Genomic DNA, 17,543 nt, shown 5'->3' with positions numbered 1-17,543 from the left:
ATTACTTCGTTAAGCGAAACTTTGTTTTCAGAGGTAAAAATACTATGGCCAGAATAGGGATACGTTCCTACGTAAAGAAAATGAAAAGCTTTTTTTTTTCGAACAAAGAAAAGTTTTATTAAATAAACAGTCAACTTACATACAAAGTGAAATCACATTTTAAAATAAGAGTCTAAAGTTGTTGTTTATGCTCTTTTTCTCTTTCATTTAACAATTGCCTATACGGAGTTATTGCATTTAACACTGATCGCTTAACAATAACACTTCTTCCTAAATCAGGATCATTTTCACTAAAAAAATTTAAAACGTTTTCAATGTCATTTAAGCACCTTTTTAAATCTTTGGTTGTTAACACTTTTTCGGCAGGAACTTCTTTAACCTCGTCTTCATTATCTTTGTCTTCGTTGCTAACAAGGTTTTCTAAATCTTCCACTGAAAAACCATCATCTTCTGCATTCAATAAATTTCTAACATCCTCTTCATCGACATTTTCGAAACCTATTGATTGAGCCATCTGGATAACTTCATTTCTAATTTCTTGGATGTTATTTTCTTCTTCTAGTACAACTTCTGGCCATATTTTGCGCCAAACTCCATTTAAGCATTTCTTAGTGATTTCTTTCCAAGAACTATCAATGTTTTCAATTGCGTTTTTAATGGTGTAGTTTTTCCAAAAAGTTTTAACTGTCATTTCCTCTTTATCCTCTAGTTCAGTTAAACTGCTTAATGTTCGACGCAGATAATAAGCTTTAAATGATGCTATTACTCCCTGATCCAATGGTTGAATCAGGGAAGTTGTGTTTGCTGGAAGAAACACAACTTTGACAGGAATGCATGTGTCCAACGTGTTAAGATCAGTAGGATGTCCCGGAGCATTGTCTAACAACAAAAGAGCTTTTTCTTCAAAGTTGTTTTTTTTTGACAATACCGTTTTACTTCAGGACAAAAGTGGTTATCAAACCAATCAGTAAATAACTCCTTGGTAACCCACGCTTTTCTATTTGCTTTCCATATTACAGGTAAATTCATTTTTATGTTACCTTTTAATGCCCTCGGATTTTCTGAATGGTAAACTAATAACAATTTTAATTTATAATCGCCAGAGGCATTTGATCCAAAGAGTAACGTTAAACGGTCTTTGGCTGCTTTGAACCCAGCAGCTGATTTTTCTTCAATAGAAATGAAGCTTTTTGTTGGTAGCCGTTTCCAGAACAAACCGCTTTCGTCAACATTGAACACCAAATTTGGAAAATTTTGACGTTCAATGATTTCCTTTAGTTTTTCTGGAAACTTATTTGCAGCTTCTCCTGTTAATTTTACACTATGAATCCTGGCCCGTTTTTTAAATTTCTCGAACCAACCACGAGAAGCCCCAAAGGTTTCCGTAATTTCTTCAGTTTGTTTAGATTTCAGGTGATTGAACTGGAATATATATTTTTTTTATATTAAATGGGGCTTGAAATTGCCGACTTCGTTATATCGAAGCTTCGTTATCAGAGGTAACGTTAACCGAGGTATGCCTGTATTTGACTGACCAGCCAGTCAGCAAGCTTTCTCCTTTGCTGATCCCGAAAAGTTTAGAGAATGTCACTGGCTCACCAAAAATGGTTTGCAGACTAAAATCAGGTGACCTGCTTGTTGAAACAACACAATCCAAGCATTCTAACAAGCAACTTAAATTGAAAACACTTGGAGGAACTCCCATAGAAGTGTCACCTCATGCCACCTTAAACTACTCAAAAGGAGTTGTAACAGAATGGGATCTTCTACATGTATTCGAGCAAGAAATTAAACAAGAGCTTTCAGAACAAAATTTTATTCATGTAAAAAGAATACTAATCAAAAAGGATGGTTCACTACTTCCAACCAGAAACATTATACTAACTTTCAACTTGCCAAATCCACCAACATCTGTAAAAGCCGGATACTTGAACTGTAATGTCGGACCATATGTACCGAACCCAATCAGATGTTATAAATGTCAAAAATTTGGGCATTCACAGACTGTATGTCGAGGGACTGCTGCATGTGCTTCATGTGGATCTAAAGACCATATCCATACCGAATACTCTGCACAAACCTTACAGTGCCCAAAATGTAGAGGCAACCATTCTGCTTACTCCAAAGACTGTGAAACATGGAAAAAAGAAAAAATGATTCAGAAGTATAAAACCAAGCAGTCTCCTACCCTGAGGCAAAGAAACAAATATCACCAATTACATTAACAAGCTCATATGTAGCAACTGTCCAACAGCATAAACAGATAACTGCTGTTACCACCACTACCACTTCAGTTCAAACCAACGTTACAATCCCACCAAACATCTCTATTTCTGATTGGGCTCGCTCCATCAGCAAAATCATCTTCAATCTCAACTTCTAATCAAGCCATAAATACACCTGTTACAATTCCGCCAACAATGCCTTCAATGTCACGGCCAACCATAAATACTAAAAACATAGATATAGATGACAAACTCCCTGCCCATGATCATATGGATACATGTGAAAAAGAAATCCCAGAAGAACCAATCTTAGAGATACATGCTGAGGAAGAGATGGAAGTTTGCCCAATCTTCCCCAGAAAAGAGAAAAAGCTTGAGCTATCCAAGTAGACCCCACTCGTAAAAAGTCAGAAGCAAATACAAACACAAAGCCAATATAATGCACACAATAATACAGTGGAATTGTCGAGGTTTCCGCAGTAACCTTAATGACATTCGCAACCTAATTGATAAATATCACCCTGTAGGCATCTGCCTTCAAGAAACTAACCTAATCCACAAATAAACACAGCAGTAAACCACTACGGTACCTATAGACAAGACCGATTTTCCGGAGGAGCTCATGGTGGAGTTGTAATCTTAATTGATTCCAAAATTCCGTGTAAACGCCTCCAACTCCAAACTTTTTTTGGAAGCAGTTGCAGTTAGTCTCAATACAATTTACTTTCTCACTGGTCTCACTCTACCTCCCCCCAAATCAAGAATTTTCTCTTTCAGAATTGGAAGAGTTAGTAACCTAACTCCCACCTCCGGTCTGTATCATGGGAGATTTAAATAGGCACCATCCCATGTGGGGATCCTGTCACCAAGACAAACATGGTAAATTGATTGTGAAATTACTGGAAGAGCAAAACCTCTATCCTTAATACTGGAACTGAGACATACATCCATTTGCTCACTGGAACAGCCTCTGAAATTGACTTATCCATATGTTCACTTGTCCTATATCCATTGATTGAATGGTCAATATTGAATAATCCACTAAATAGTAACAATTTTCCTGTGGTCTGCAAAATACTAACAAATGATGTTGCACATCACGATGGCCAAAAAAGATGGAGATTCCATAAAGCTGACTGGACTAAATATAAAACAATTGCAGCAAGAGATGAACAAATAATCACCACTCAGCCCATAGACAATGCTACATCTCATGCCACAAACCAAATTTTAATAGCAGCTGAAGCTACAGTTCCTCAGTCATCTGGAAAATGTCATAAACATGACACAGCATGGTGGACTGAAGAATGCAGTCCACCATGAATGAAGAATATGGCCAAAAGAGAAGAATAAAGCTTGGAATCTCTTCCGAAAATATCCCATTTTCATCAATCTCATAAATTTTAAAAAAGCCAGAGCCAAAGCTAGATATCTCCAGCGTGAAAGTAGAAAGGAATCATGGATACATTTTGCCTCCACAATTAACAAAAATACAGATACCCGTGTCATATGGAACTAAATGGGAAATTTCTTTCAGTTCCAACTCCACTAATAATCTGGAATGGACAGGAGATAACCAACCCCAAGGAAATAGCAAACTTACTGGCAACTACTTTTGCAAATATATCAGCAGTATTGGCAGTATACTCCATCATTTTCAGAAAATGAAAACTGTAGCTGAAAAATACAGACAATTTTAATACCAACCAACAACTCCCATATAACCAACCTTTCAACATAGAAGAATTACAAAAAGTTCTGGCTAAGTCTAGTAAGAGTGCAGCAGGACCTGATGGAGTTCACTATGAAATGATCCAACAACTTAATCAAAAATCTCTAAAGGAATTGCTTATGCTATAGAATAGAATTTATATGGAAAACTACTATCCAAATTCCTGGCTTCACTCCCTTTTAATTGCCTTACCTAAACCTGTCAAAGATCATACGATCCCTACAAATTATTGACCAATAGTGCTAACAAGTTGGCCTTGGGAAAATCCTCGAGAAAATGGTGAACAACAGATTAACCTGGTTTCTGGAAACATATAACGTACTTAACATAAATCAATATGGATTTCGTAAAAACAGATCATCTCTGGACCCCATGATAAAAGCAGAAGCAAATATTTGCAATGCCTTTCCAAAGAATGAGCATCTAATAATGGTCAGTCTTGATATAGAAAAGGCCTTTGATACTACCTGGTGATACGGCATTCTTAAAGATCTCCACAGTATTGGTTTGCGAGGAAACTTACCACTCTTGGTAAAAAACTTTCTGACAGTTAGAACCTTCCAGGTAAAATATCAAAACAATCTGTCACAAATATACACACAGGAAGGAGTACCCCAAGCACTCAGTGCTGAGTGCAACCTTATTTGTCATCAAAATAAACTATTATAAAAGACCTGTCAAAAACAGTTGAAACATTCCTTTATGCAGATGATGTTACTATTTCTTGCCATTCACAAAACATGAACATGATAGAAAGACAATTACAAAGCGCAGTGAACAAAATAGAATTGTGGACTAAAAACAATGGCTACAGATTATCACAACAAAAAACAATAGCCATACACTTCTGTAGAAAACGAAAAATGCACCCAGATCCAGAAATAAAACAAGAAAACCAGCTGATACCTCTAGCAAATAGTATACTTTTCCTTGGCCTGATTCTTGATAAAAAAAACTTAACTTTTTGGAACACATCAAATACCTCCGAACAACCTGTCAAAAAAAAACTAAATATTCTCAGACTTCTTTCTGCAATGAAGTGGGGAGCCGATTGGTTCACACTTCTTCACCTATACCATGCTATAATCAGAATAGGACTTGACTATGGGGGCCACCTGTGTATAGCTCATGCAGACCAAGTGTCATCAAATGGCTTGATTCCATACATCATAGTGCCTTATGAATCTCTTTAGGTGCATACAGAACATCACCAGTACAAAGCTTATATGCAGAGACTCATGAGCCCTCATATCTCCAGAGGCAAATGCTGCTATTAAACTATGCAATTAAAATCCAGTTTTCCTCATCCTACTTGGCAGTATCTTTTCAATCCACAATGGGAATTCCTCTACAACAATAAACCCACAGTAAATCAACCAGCCGGAATACGACTAAAAGAAACAATCTCAAAATGGGGCCTAAGCTTTGACAATGTACATGAGGATAATAGCATAAGTATTCCACCATGGCACACTTTCATGCCAAACTGTGACACTTACTTTCAACAATGGGGAAAAAGCACTCTGGCAAATGTCTGGCATGCATCACAGTTCTCAGAATACCTTCACACACACACACACACACACACACACACACACACACACACACACACACACACACACACACACACACAACTCTAAAACAGACACCAAAGTTGGTGCTGCAGTGGTCTTTCCATACACTGTTCTTTCACAACAACTTCCAAACCAATGCAGTAGCTATTCTGCTGAACTATTCGCTCTACAAATGACCTTAAAATACATAGCTTCTTCCCCTCTTCTAAAACATCTCATATACACAGATTCATTGAGTGCAATACATGCTCTCCAACAAAGACAGACTCCATCACATTCCATTCTCTATCAGATACAAGCTCACCTTGTGAAACTTAAAAGCAAAATGAGTCAAGTAAAATTCTGTTGGATCCCAGGACATACAGGCATTGAAGGTAATGAAAGAGCTGATAGAGCAGCAAAGAATCCTACAAACACAAACCAAAGGCTTTACAAAGTTCCATATACTGATTACAGACCTATCATAAAACAGTTTCTCCACAATCAGTGGTCACAAATGTGGCAAAATGAATCAAACAAACTTTTTCAAATAAAACGTGAACTACAGCCATGGAAATAGTCTTCGCAAGAATCGGCACGAAGAAGTCATTATATCCAGACTACGCATTGGATATACACATCTTACACACTATTATTTACTCACCAAAGCAAATCCTCCAGAATGCCTTCACGGTTCTTGTCAACTCACTGTAAAACATTTCCTTATAGAATGTCCACAATACCACATGGTGCGACAATCAGCCTTCCATCCCCCTATAAATTTCCAAGATTCTCTGACCTTATCACAAATCCTAGGCGATAACTCCAACATTGAAAATATATTCACTTATTTAAAATTAATAGGATATTTTGACCAGATATAAATCATATTTAAGATATATAAACATCCTTGTCACTAAACATTAATAGATAAGTGCAATATGGCCAAAGTTGCTTTTGCACTAAAAAAAAAAACCTTCTTCGATTGACTGGAAATCCTATCCATAGTTTTGCCGATGTTAGCACATTGCATTCCACTTTCCATTTTGAGAAATCTTGCCGTGCTCAATCAGCTTCAACTTCTCGAATATCCACTACCAATTCCTTAAATGCCGATCTCCAGGTAATTCTCCAGTGGGGCAAAGACAACTTAGTTTATTTCAATCCTTCTAATACTCAGTCTTGTCTTATCTTGTAAAAAGGATTCTTCTGCTCCTATGCTTATCTTTGGTGACACTCCAATTTCTAGGCAAAATGATCTCTCTCTTTTGGGGATTACCCTGACTTCTAATCTCTCTTGGCACAAGCACATTACAAATATTGCTTCTTCTGCATCTAAAAAACTTGGTTTTCTCTTTCACTCTCGGTGTTACTTTTCTTCCAAACAGCTGTTCACTCTGTACAAATCGCAAATCCATCCTACCATGGAATATTGTTCCCACATCTGGGGCGGTGCCCCCAAAACCTCTCTGGTTTCTAGATTCCATTCAGAAGAGGGCAGTTAGGTTAATTAATGACTCATCTTTAACCGTCTCTCCACTTGCTGTCTTATAGATGTACTGTTTCTGCTGCATGCCTTTTCTACAGATACCTCCATGGGCACGGTTCTTCTGAATTGGCTTCAATAATTCCCCCTCTCTCTCTCTCTCTTTCAAAACAGTCCGAACACATGCTGCCAACATCCATTTACTGTTCAACTTCGAACTCACAGAACCAACTTTTCATCTTCCTCGTTTATTCATTCAACTGCCTCGTTCATTCATTCTTTCGTCTTCTCAACCTCCAACCGAAGCATGGTACTAAGTACTATAGGTTCTAATACATCTTGTGTTTGGGGTTTTCATAAAAAAAAAAAAAAAAAAGCGGAAGTCATCAAGGCAAAGAGTCCTGTGATATAGTATGTGCCAAGGTGAACAGCAAACTAGGATGTACAAGTGAGTGTGGGGGATATGATGTCCTGCCATTGATTGGAGAAAAGTGAAGGTTCCTTTTGTTTTCTTTTGCAGCACTTTTTTCAAAGAAATAACTGCTGTGAAAGAAAATCCCACAATATATTATCTCTGCCTGTGGTTCCTTTATTTAAAGGGTTTTTTTTCCTGTGTATCATAAACAACAAACTCAAAAGGCCACCTTTATTCTGGACTTAAAATTATGAAGAAATTATTCACAAGTGAATAACTTTTTAATTTCTAAGGGAAAAAAAAGGGTGTGTGAGATTTCTTAAATAGCTTCATGTCACTTAGGTCAATTTTAAAAACTTGAATATGTGGTGTATATATACTTAATATATAAACAGAAAATGCAGTAAAAATTCATAAATATGTTTTTATAGCAATATAATTTATTTTTAAACAATATTGCTTAAGAATAAAAAACATTGTTAAATACAATATACTTTAACAATAGTGGTGGTTGGAGATATTTCATTATCAAATGTTTTGTATGAAACAATTTCATAATTGTATGAAATGAAATATACTCACTCATATTGTTAGTAACTTGACAAAATAATGTTGTATTCACACTTGGCATCTTTCAGGTTTGACTTCTCTTGCTGTTATGATAACTTTAGGAGATACCATACACAACTTTAGTGATGGCCTTGCTATTGGAGCAGCCTTTTCTTCTGGACTTCAAGGTGGATTATCAACATCATTGGCTATATTTTGCCATGAACTACCTCATGAACTAGGTACAGTATTTTGTGCTTACTCACTTATTCTCCAACATATACAGTGCATTTAAACTTTAATTATAGTGTTTATTAATGTTAATATTATAATCATATGTAAATTAATGTTAGTGTTTGTTTGCTGTCACCTATATTTGAGAGGGTGCATTCAATGTGTCTAAGTTTTGGGATGTTGAGGAGCAATCCTTTAATATCTCCCAAAAATAATTGGCTGAAAAGTAAGCCTGTAATTTATAGCTAAAAGTAAACACTTACTTTTGTATTCATGTGTAAATTAGAACAAACCTCAATTTTATCAATAGTTTATTCAGTGTAGTAACCTCAGAATTAGCAAAAAACAAATAAAACTGTGTACCAAGTCTGTACACAAGAACCAAGCATTGCTGTAAGAGTTCAGTCATTGTGCTAATATTGAACAGTTGTCAATGTACTCAACATTGATGATTGCATTATGTGTCACAGAAAATCATAGGATGCTATTTGATACTTGTGTAAGAGGAAGCAAGTGTGAAGTAACAACTTTTTTTTTTTTTTTTTTTGGGGCTAAATAGTTGTTGCTGTTGCTAACAAATTACATCTAATAAACATATCATTATTAGATTACTAATATTGCATTAGTAGCAAGTTTTCATATCAAAAGCAGATCAAATGTTTTGATATCAAAAGCAGTTTTCCGACCCACCTAACACTGCCTCGATAGTTGATGCAGTGTTAGGTAGGTCAGAAAACTGCTAGCTTGAGGGACATAGACTAAAAGATTAACAGTGGCCGCAGGCAGAGGCGAAAGTGATTCTTGCATTGATTCTATTGGAATGAGCAGCAGCCTGGAAAGAAACCTGCTGTAGATTTCCAGTACTGGAAGTCTTAGTGAAATAAGTAAATATGTGGGCTGTGTTACAGTAACTAAGAGTTGGAACAGGTGCATGTATACTTGCATGTGCACCAATGCTAGAAGTATAGTTAATAAATTTGAATTAAGTGCTGGTCAAGACATCCAAGGCAGATATTGTTGTTATATCAGAGACTTGGCATCACACAGATATAAGCAGTGCAGAATTGTAATTTGGGGAGTACAATGTGTACAGAAAGGATAGACAGCACAGGAAGAGAGGAGGGGTTATTAGCATTAGCATTAGTAGAGGCATATGATGCAAGAAAGCAAGCTTATTCAGCATCAGCCAAAAAAAAAAGAAAAAAAAAAAAACAACCACTACTCCCATTTCACCCCTCAATTCGTTCGAAATACCTGCCCAGCTGAGCCTTAAATTTGTTTAGGCTATCAACTTCAACAACAAGCGATGGAAGTCTATTCCACAAACCAACTGCCCGCTGGCTAAAGGCGAATTTCCGCACATCTATCCGACATCCGTCCTTCCTCAATTTGAATTTATGCCCTCTCAGGTGATTATTCTGAGCAAGAGGAAGAATTCCATCGGCATTGAGCATGCTCAAGCCATTCAAAGCCTTGTACACCTCTATCAGATCACCTCGGCGATGCCTAGTCTCCAGGCTCTGTAATTTGCAAAACTTAAGCCTTTCTTCGTAAGAGCAACCCTTTGTTCCATTCACTAATCTTGTTGCCCTTCTCTGTACTCGTTCCAGCAGCTCTACATCCTTCTTGAAATGAGGCCTCCAGACCTGTATACAGTACTCAAGGTGTGGCCTGACCAATGCCTTATACAAGGGAGCTTGTATAAGGCATTGGTCTTGTATTATGCTGTTAGTTAAGAAACACAAAAATCTAAGGAAGTGCATCCAATTGACATTGGTGGACAATGCAATATTGAGTCACTGTGGTGTAACATAAACACTAGGAAAGGGAAAATGGGAGTAGGTGTGTGTTATAGGCCTAATGAATCTGATGAGTACAATGAACAACTGTGCAGAAAAATAGTGAGCCAGGAAATCAGAATGTCTAATAATGGAGATTTTAAATTTCCAATTTTTGACTGGAACTTGTTGGTTGGTCACTTGCACACCAGCAAGACTTCTGTGGATTTATTGGATGACATGTTTTCTACAGCAATGCGTTTGAGAGGCAACCAGAGCAAGTAATTCTCTTGATCTGATTCTCAGTAGTGATTATTCATGCATTAAGAATTTGCAGATAAAGGAACTACTGGGTGGACATGATCACAGTGTACTGATGCAGGATTTACTTAAAGATGCAACTACCATCAAGGGTAAAGGGAAGGGCTTTTGCTTTCATAAAGGTGAGCACAGTGGTCTCAGACAGTTTTTAAATTCTATACAGTAGGATAAATTGGTGTTACCAATGATGAATTCTAAATGGGAAGCCTTCAGGGACTTAATCTTGGAGGCAACTAGGCTTTTCATACCATCTAAGAAATACTGTTCAAGGTTTAGGCCTAAATGGATGTAAAATGAATTAATGAGGCTAGTGGTAGAAAAGAAAAATGCATGGATGCATATAAATTATCAGGTGGCACAGGAGTGCATTTCAGATATAAACTAGTCTGTAATCAAGTCACAAAGGAGGTTAAGAAGGTGAAGGCAGATTACGAGAAATCTTTGGCAAAGGATGCAAAGAGTTCTTTACTTATGTAAACTCTGGGAGGAAAGGGATTAAACAGATTGGTCCACTTAACATATAGTTTGACTATAGATGATCATGCTGATAAACTGAATGAGTATTTTGCATCTACATTCAAGGAGGGAAATGCCAGAAGCTTATCAAGCTCTAATGGGGAGCTAAGTGATATTGTAATAACAGAGCAAAATGGAGGAGAAATTTTTGAAGTTAAATTTAAGAAAGGCACCTGGGGTGGATGAGATCTCTCCAGTTATATTAAAGGAGGCAGCAAAGGAAGTAAGCAGACTCTTAGCCATAATTATGGAGCTTCCTTAGACACTGGAGGTGTGCAAATGTATCCCCAATTCACAAAGGGAGTTCAAAATGCGACACAAGTAACTATAGACCTGTTAGTTATGTTCCAGGGAAAATAAGTCACTGGTTAAAGAAGCAATGCAGGATCATCTAGATAAGACTGCAGTAGTAGTTAAGACACAGCATCGATTTGTTAAAGGGTGGTCTTGTCTGACCAATTTGATTGGTTACTATGATGTAGCGAAAGGAACTGGATTCAAAAAATAATTTTGATATCATATACTTGGATTTCAGGAAAGCTTTTGATACTGTTGCACATAGAAGACTGCTGTACAAATTGGAGCAGTATTGCATTAAGGGCAAGTTGCTACAATGGATAAAGGGATGGTTGAGTGGGAGACAACAGAGTGGTAATCAATGGACACTGCTCTTTGTGGACTGGTTATTAGTGGAGTTCCCCAGTGTTGGGCCCATTGTTGTTTTGTGTATTTATCAGTGATACTGATGAGGGTATATCAGGCTTAATGTCCAAGTTTGCAGATAATAAAAAGGTTGGCAGTGTTGTTAATGACAGTAAAGACAGTATGCTACTGCAACTGGATCCAGATAAGTTGGGCAAATGGGTTCAGAAGAAGTGACAACTGAAGTTTAATATTGACAAATGCAAAGTACTGCATATGGGTAGCAGTAACCCAAGAGTACCAACTGTGTGGTACTACACTCAGGGAAGTGGAGAGTGAGAAAGACCTGGGGATAATTGTGTGCAGTTAGATATGAAGTTTGCTGACCAGTACAAACAGGCTGCCAGAGCAGGTTATGGAGTCTTGTCAATGATATATAGGAATTCTCCTAGCAGGGACAAAGAGGTGATTATCCCATTGTACAAGGCAATGGTCAGGCAATACCTTGAATACTGTGTACAGGTTTGGAGACTTCATTTTACAAAGGATGTAGTTGCTAGAACAAGTACGAGGAAGGGCAACAAGATTGAGGAGAACAAAGAGGTGCTCTTACCAAGATAGGCTTAAATTCTGCAAATTGCAGTGCTGGAGACTAGGCACATGCAAGGTGATCTGATTTGAGGTATATAAAGCCTTGAATGGGTTGAGCAAGCTCAGTGCTGATGGGATTCTTCCTCTCTCTCAGATTAAGAACCTGAGGGGACATAGATTCAGACTGAGGAAAGACAGTTGTAGAATAGATTATGTGGAATTTTGCCTTTAGCCAGCAGGTAGTTGATTGCTGGAACAGATTTTCATCTCTTATTGTGGAAGTTGATGCCTTAAATAAATTTAAGGCTGAGCTGGACAAGCATTTGGAGTGAATAGATGAGTGAAATGGGAGGGGTTTTTTTTTTGGCTGATGCTATATAATCATACTTTCTTGCATTGTATTCCAATGCTAATGTCAGAGGTAAAGAAAAGGACATGTGCTCTTAATTCACAAATACTACCATAGATTTCCAAAGAAAAGCTTTTCACCCAGCTCTTCAGAAGGAACCTCCAACTGGTCAGTTCTCTTAGTTCTGAATTATATTCTCAGATAGGATGCGCAGATATCCTATTTGTCAAGGAAGGAGCAATATTAAATGAATCCATTATTCAAAATGGGAGGGTAGCATTCCTTCAACTCACAACCAACCTTGCCAGATGAGGTGGGGATAACACTTTATAACACTTTTGGGATAAAAGTCATTAGAGAGAAAGTGAAGATAAAGTGAAAGATATGAAGTTCTCAGAGTAGTACAGACAAGCTACCAGGACAGCTCATAGGATTTTGCCAATGATATACAGATATTTCATTATATTCATTAACCTTTTGTTATTCTTCTGGTGAATCAATTTTCTCCTTTGATTTATATCCTATTCTTTTTTTTTAGAAGCCATTCATATGTAAGTACATGGGAATTGGGCAGCAGCATTTCCAAGGGACTACCATTTGAATGATGGGTGTTTTTCTTTTTGTTTAATCTTTCTTTATAATTATATAAATGTTATTTAATTTCATTGCTTCTTGCTTTATTTATTGACATGTGTGAAAGTAAAGGATTTTATTAGAATCTGTAGAAAATACTGTTCATTACAAATAATGAACAATTTTATGTTAACTTCATTACTTTCTATCTCTGAAAAACTTTTTTTCTTCTTCAGGAGATTTTGTTGTGCTGTTATCAACAGGACTTTCTTTCTGGAAAGCACTGATCATAAACTTTTTATCAGCTCTGATATGTTTTGTTGGTCTTTACATCGGTATTCAGCTTGGAGAGGATGTAGAAGCACGTCAGTGGATTTTGGCTGCCACTGCTGGTATTTTCTTATTTGTTGCACTAGCTGAAATGGTAAGTAGAAATCATGGTTGTATTTGTACAATTGTTTTAATTCAAACTGTAAGCTTATGTCATACAATATTTATAGCATTTAGGCAGTATTTGAGTCATGTAGAGTAGTGGTTCCCAGTCTTTTACACTTGAAGTTACGATGCATATTCATAGCACACTTAAATAGTGATTGCCATTGAATTCAATGGAGTTCTTCCTAATTTTGCAGAACACCTGAAAAGGATCACAGCACACAGATGTGCCATTGCATACTGTTTGGCAATCATTGATTTAAAGGATCATATATATATATAATGCTATAACTGAAATATTTTAATTCAACCTAGAAGGGTAACAGCATTATAAGACAGTATCTTTGAATCAATTTCTGTTATTTGTTCTGTCACAGGGTATTCGATGATGGAGATGGGCAAGAAATATTTCTCTTCTTTCATTGAATTTGTTTTTATGCAATACTTTTATGCATATAAGAATATACCAGAACTTCACAGGAGGTGAATGGTTGTTAACGATGTAAGAATTAAACAGATGAATTGATGTATGAATGGTGTGTTTATATTATTTATTTTTATGGTAACTCCAAACCTGTATGATTGGAAACCTGTAATACTCTAATACCATAAGGGTTGAGAAGATATCTGATGTCAGTGGTAGCTCAGGACATTAAGTTGTGGTTGCCAACTTAATACAATTTTAATTTGAAACCTCAGGTTTCAAAAATCAGTACTTAAGACTTATTGTTTTTAAGTATAAAACTAAACTGTATTCATAAGGCTGCTGCTATAATTGCATAATTCTGCACTTCTTTCATCTTTGTGAAAGCATAAGAAAATGCAAAATGTCTACAAAGTATATGCTGAGTTGCAGACATTCTGCAACCCATGTGAGCTCAATAGCTCTACCATATATGTGAACTGTTTGCATGCATGGAAATGTCATTGAACATAATCTCAGTGCTTGGTTTTCATGGCTGACTAACATGAGATCACAAAATTATATTATTGTGTGCAGCATGTTGCACAGCATAGGAGTAAACAATATTGTTCTAAAGCAGTATTACTTGCTCCTTTATGGTATAGTAGCAGGTAATTAGAATAATTAAATTATACAAACAATTGCCAACTGGAACTCAAACATGAGTTACCACTAGCTGATGGTTAGGAAATGTATAAGGAGGAGGACTGTTCCAAAAAACAGAAGGAATAAATGAAAAGCTAGTTCAAAGAGTTTGAAGCTGACTTAGTTTATGTTCACTGTCTGATACACATTTTCAGAGAAGTTTAAAAGAGATTTAAAAGAGATAAAAGAGATTTGAAATTAAATACAAATTCAGAAGAATGGTGTCCACAAAAATATCTATAAAAAAAACAGCACATTAGCAAAACAATGTGTGCATAATGGAGAGGGTCCATTTAATTAACCTGGCTGCTCTGTTGGATAGAATCAGTTAAGTTTGGGAACACTATTCAAAATCAGTTTTTGGGAACAATATTCTGTAAAAAGTTAGATTTTGTGACTTACGTAACAGAATTAACAGCTGTTCGAAAGAAAAGTAACAGCGTAAAAGACCAGTTTTTTTTTTTTTTTTTTTTAAATATGTATACTGTACATATTTAAATGATATTTGTATTTTTTATATTTTTTATACTTAAATATCATTTATCATATTTAAATGATAAATGATATTTAAGTGATATTTGTAATATGCTTATGCCAAGGAAGCTTTAGAAGTTTGAGCTTGATCTCCAATAAAGTTGTGTTCTGATCTCAATGTGTGTTGCTGAAGATGATCATGGGTAAAGCAGACTTTATTACAAGAAATAAGACAGGATTGGACTTTAATTCTAAAGTCTCTCTATGCTAAAGAATTAACTGCAAATTGCCATTTGAGAAACTGGTGGTGAATATTTGAGAAGTTTGTTTGTGCAGAGCAGGCTGGATAGATTTTTTATGTATGTATGCCATATCCAAAAACTTCATTACTCTATACCTCCCAAACACTTCATTTCCCAAATATACATGGTCTCAGTTCAAATCACAATGATGTCCATTTCCACTTATGGTCAGCCAAACCACACTTTTTTTTTTTGACAGAATCCCAATTATCAGTTGATTCAACCACTACTCATCTCAGTTGTCCTAATTATTTGTTCTGATTCTTTTCAATTCAAAGGTGGTACTTCTGCATATGTCTGCTCTGATATTTCCTGTCAGACTCAATAATTTGGAATCTTCTCTTTTCAACATTCTCTGGCTTAAACTTATTCTGTCAAATTCACATGTTGCTTCACATGTCAAATTCACATGTAGTGAGGGGAACAAGGGGGTCCTCTTAAGAAGAAAGGCTTAAGTTCTGCAAATTGTAATATCTGGAGACTAGCGAGGTGATCTGTACTTGCAAAGTGTATAAAGCCTTGAATGGGTTGAGCAGGTTCAATTCTGATGGGTTTCTTCCTCTTTCTCAGATTACAAACCTTAGGGAGCATAAATTCAAATTGAGGAAAGACTGTTGTAGAATAAGTGTGTGGAAATTTGCTTTTAGCCACTGAGTAGTTGATTGCTGGAACAAACTTCCTTCTGTCACTGTGCAAGTTGATAGCTTAAATTCAAGGAGGAACTGGAAAAAACCAACTTTTAGAGGGAATGGATGTGTGAAATGGTTTTTTTTTGTTTCTGTTTGCTAATTACAAATTTTCAATCAGACTTCTCTTTTTTTTTCCCAATAGGAATATTTTGCCTATTCTGATATTGCTTGTTTAACTGTAAATCATGGGATAGATAGCTGTGATTGGAAGAATATGGATGGGAGAGATTAAGACACTGGCAGTTAAAAACTGAACCTCTTCCCATTCATAATTTGCCAGTCACAACTATCCCATGATCTACAGAGAAATCTACCAGCTATGACAACAATCTACCAGCTATAAACAATAAACAGATTGCCTTTAAACTATCTGAAGGTTGCTAGTGGCAACTCTGTCTAATGGCAGGGGAGAAAGAACACAAGTTTTCTTGTGAACCAACTCCTGTGTCATTAGCATTCATTCCACTGATTCACATTAGGACTTGCCATCCTTTAGCCACTTCTTAAGTAAGGAAGCCAGCCTTAATCCTTTCAGAAGTCACTAGTAGCAGTTCTCAATTGCGAAAAAAACATTTTTTCAAACATTCTTAAAGCTCTCAGATGAATTGTGTATAGTTTATAATATGCTACTTAAGAATTTAAATTAAAATATTTATCTTATGTCCAACTTGTAGGTGTTTAATTTAAATAGTTATACATTGATGATGACATAAGAGATCAAACTGTTAGTTCTTGAAATGCAGAATCTAACATCAAACCTCACAGGGAACAGTTAGTATTCTGCACAAATTGCTTTTGAATAAATTTGTGTTTAACTGTGTAGGGAAGTGTTTTTTATAATTTAAAATTAATAAAATTTCTAACTATTGAAGAATCTTTATTTTTTGACTACATTAAAAGAACATTAGAATTCCATATTACAATAGTAGAGTGGGTTTTTTTTTTGCAGCACCTTTGCTTATATGCTTAATTTTGTTATTTCTGACAAAACATGTATATCTTAGTCATCTTTATATGCAAGTAAATTCTGTCTATTTTTATAAATTGTTTTTTTAAAGTCATTTTATTAAAATGATATTCTTTAACCTTGGTTTCTTCTTTTGTATTTTGCAACAGCTTCCAGAATTAAAGCACACCAAATCAGGAAATCCAGTCAAAATTTTCTTGCTAAAAAACATTGGTATTTTACTTGGAATTATGATTATGATCATCATAGCTGTGTATGAAGACCACTTTCACATATAATTCATCATACAGACAAATGCACTGTATCATTTCTAATTTGTCAATTGACAAGGTTCCACAACCACACATGCATTCATTTTTATGCTCATAAAAAAAAAATAAAAAAAATAAAGTTCAATAGTTCTAGAAATTATTTGTGAATTATAACTCTGCATAAAACTAAATATTTTTTGTAAAAATCGTTTTTTACTTCACATCATATTCGTGTATAATTCATATCCATTATGTTGACTTGTGACTTTGTATGTTGACTGTATATATGTTTTTTTAATGGTAGATCATTTCATTTTCTTAATTCAGAGTTTAAAAAATAGGTCTGTTAAACA

At 35.8% G+C, this 17,543-nt stretch overlaps 1 protein-coding gene across 2 annotated transcripts in view; it reads left to right on the top strand.

The window, feature by feature from the left end:
- Positions 1 to 17,288, top strand: part of LOC150075080 (metal cation symporter ZIP14-like) — a 142,546-nt gene extending 125,258 nt beyond the window's left edge. For both annotated transcript variants that reach the window (XM_090388686.1, XM_090388685.1), the window contains 3 exons: positions 8,050 to 8,202; positions 13,201 to 13,388; positions 17,089 to 17,288. In XM_090388686.1, coding sequence (XP_090244812.1) covers positions 8,050 to 8,202; positions 13,201 to 13,388; positions 17,089 to 17,217 — 470 coding nt within the window. In that variant the 3' untranslated portion in view covers positions 17,218 to 17,288. The remainder of the gene's footprint in view (positions 1 to 8,049; positions 8,203 to 13,200; positions 13,389 to 17,088) is intronic.
- The last annotated feature ends 255 nt before the right edge of the window (positions 17,289 to 17,543 follow it).

This window comes from Mastigoproctus giganteus, chromosome 14 (assembly GCF_048544385.1).
Source record: "Mastigoproctus giganteus isolate SK-2022 chromosome 14, ASM4854438v1, whole genome shotgun sequence".
Taxonomy (NCBI): domain Eukaryota; kingdom Metazoa; phylum Arthropoda; class Arachnida; order Uropygi; family Thelyphonidae; genus Mastigoproctus; species Mastigoproctus giganteus.
Note: the sequence above shows the minus strand (reverse complement) of the source record. Positions and strands in the feature narration are given on the sequence as shown.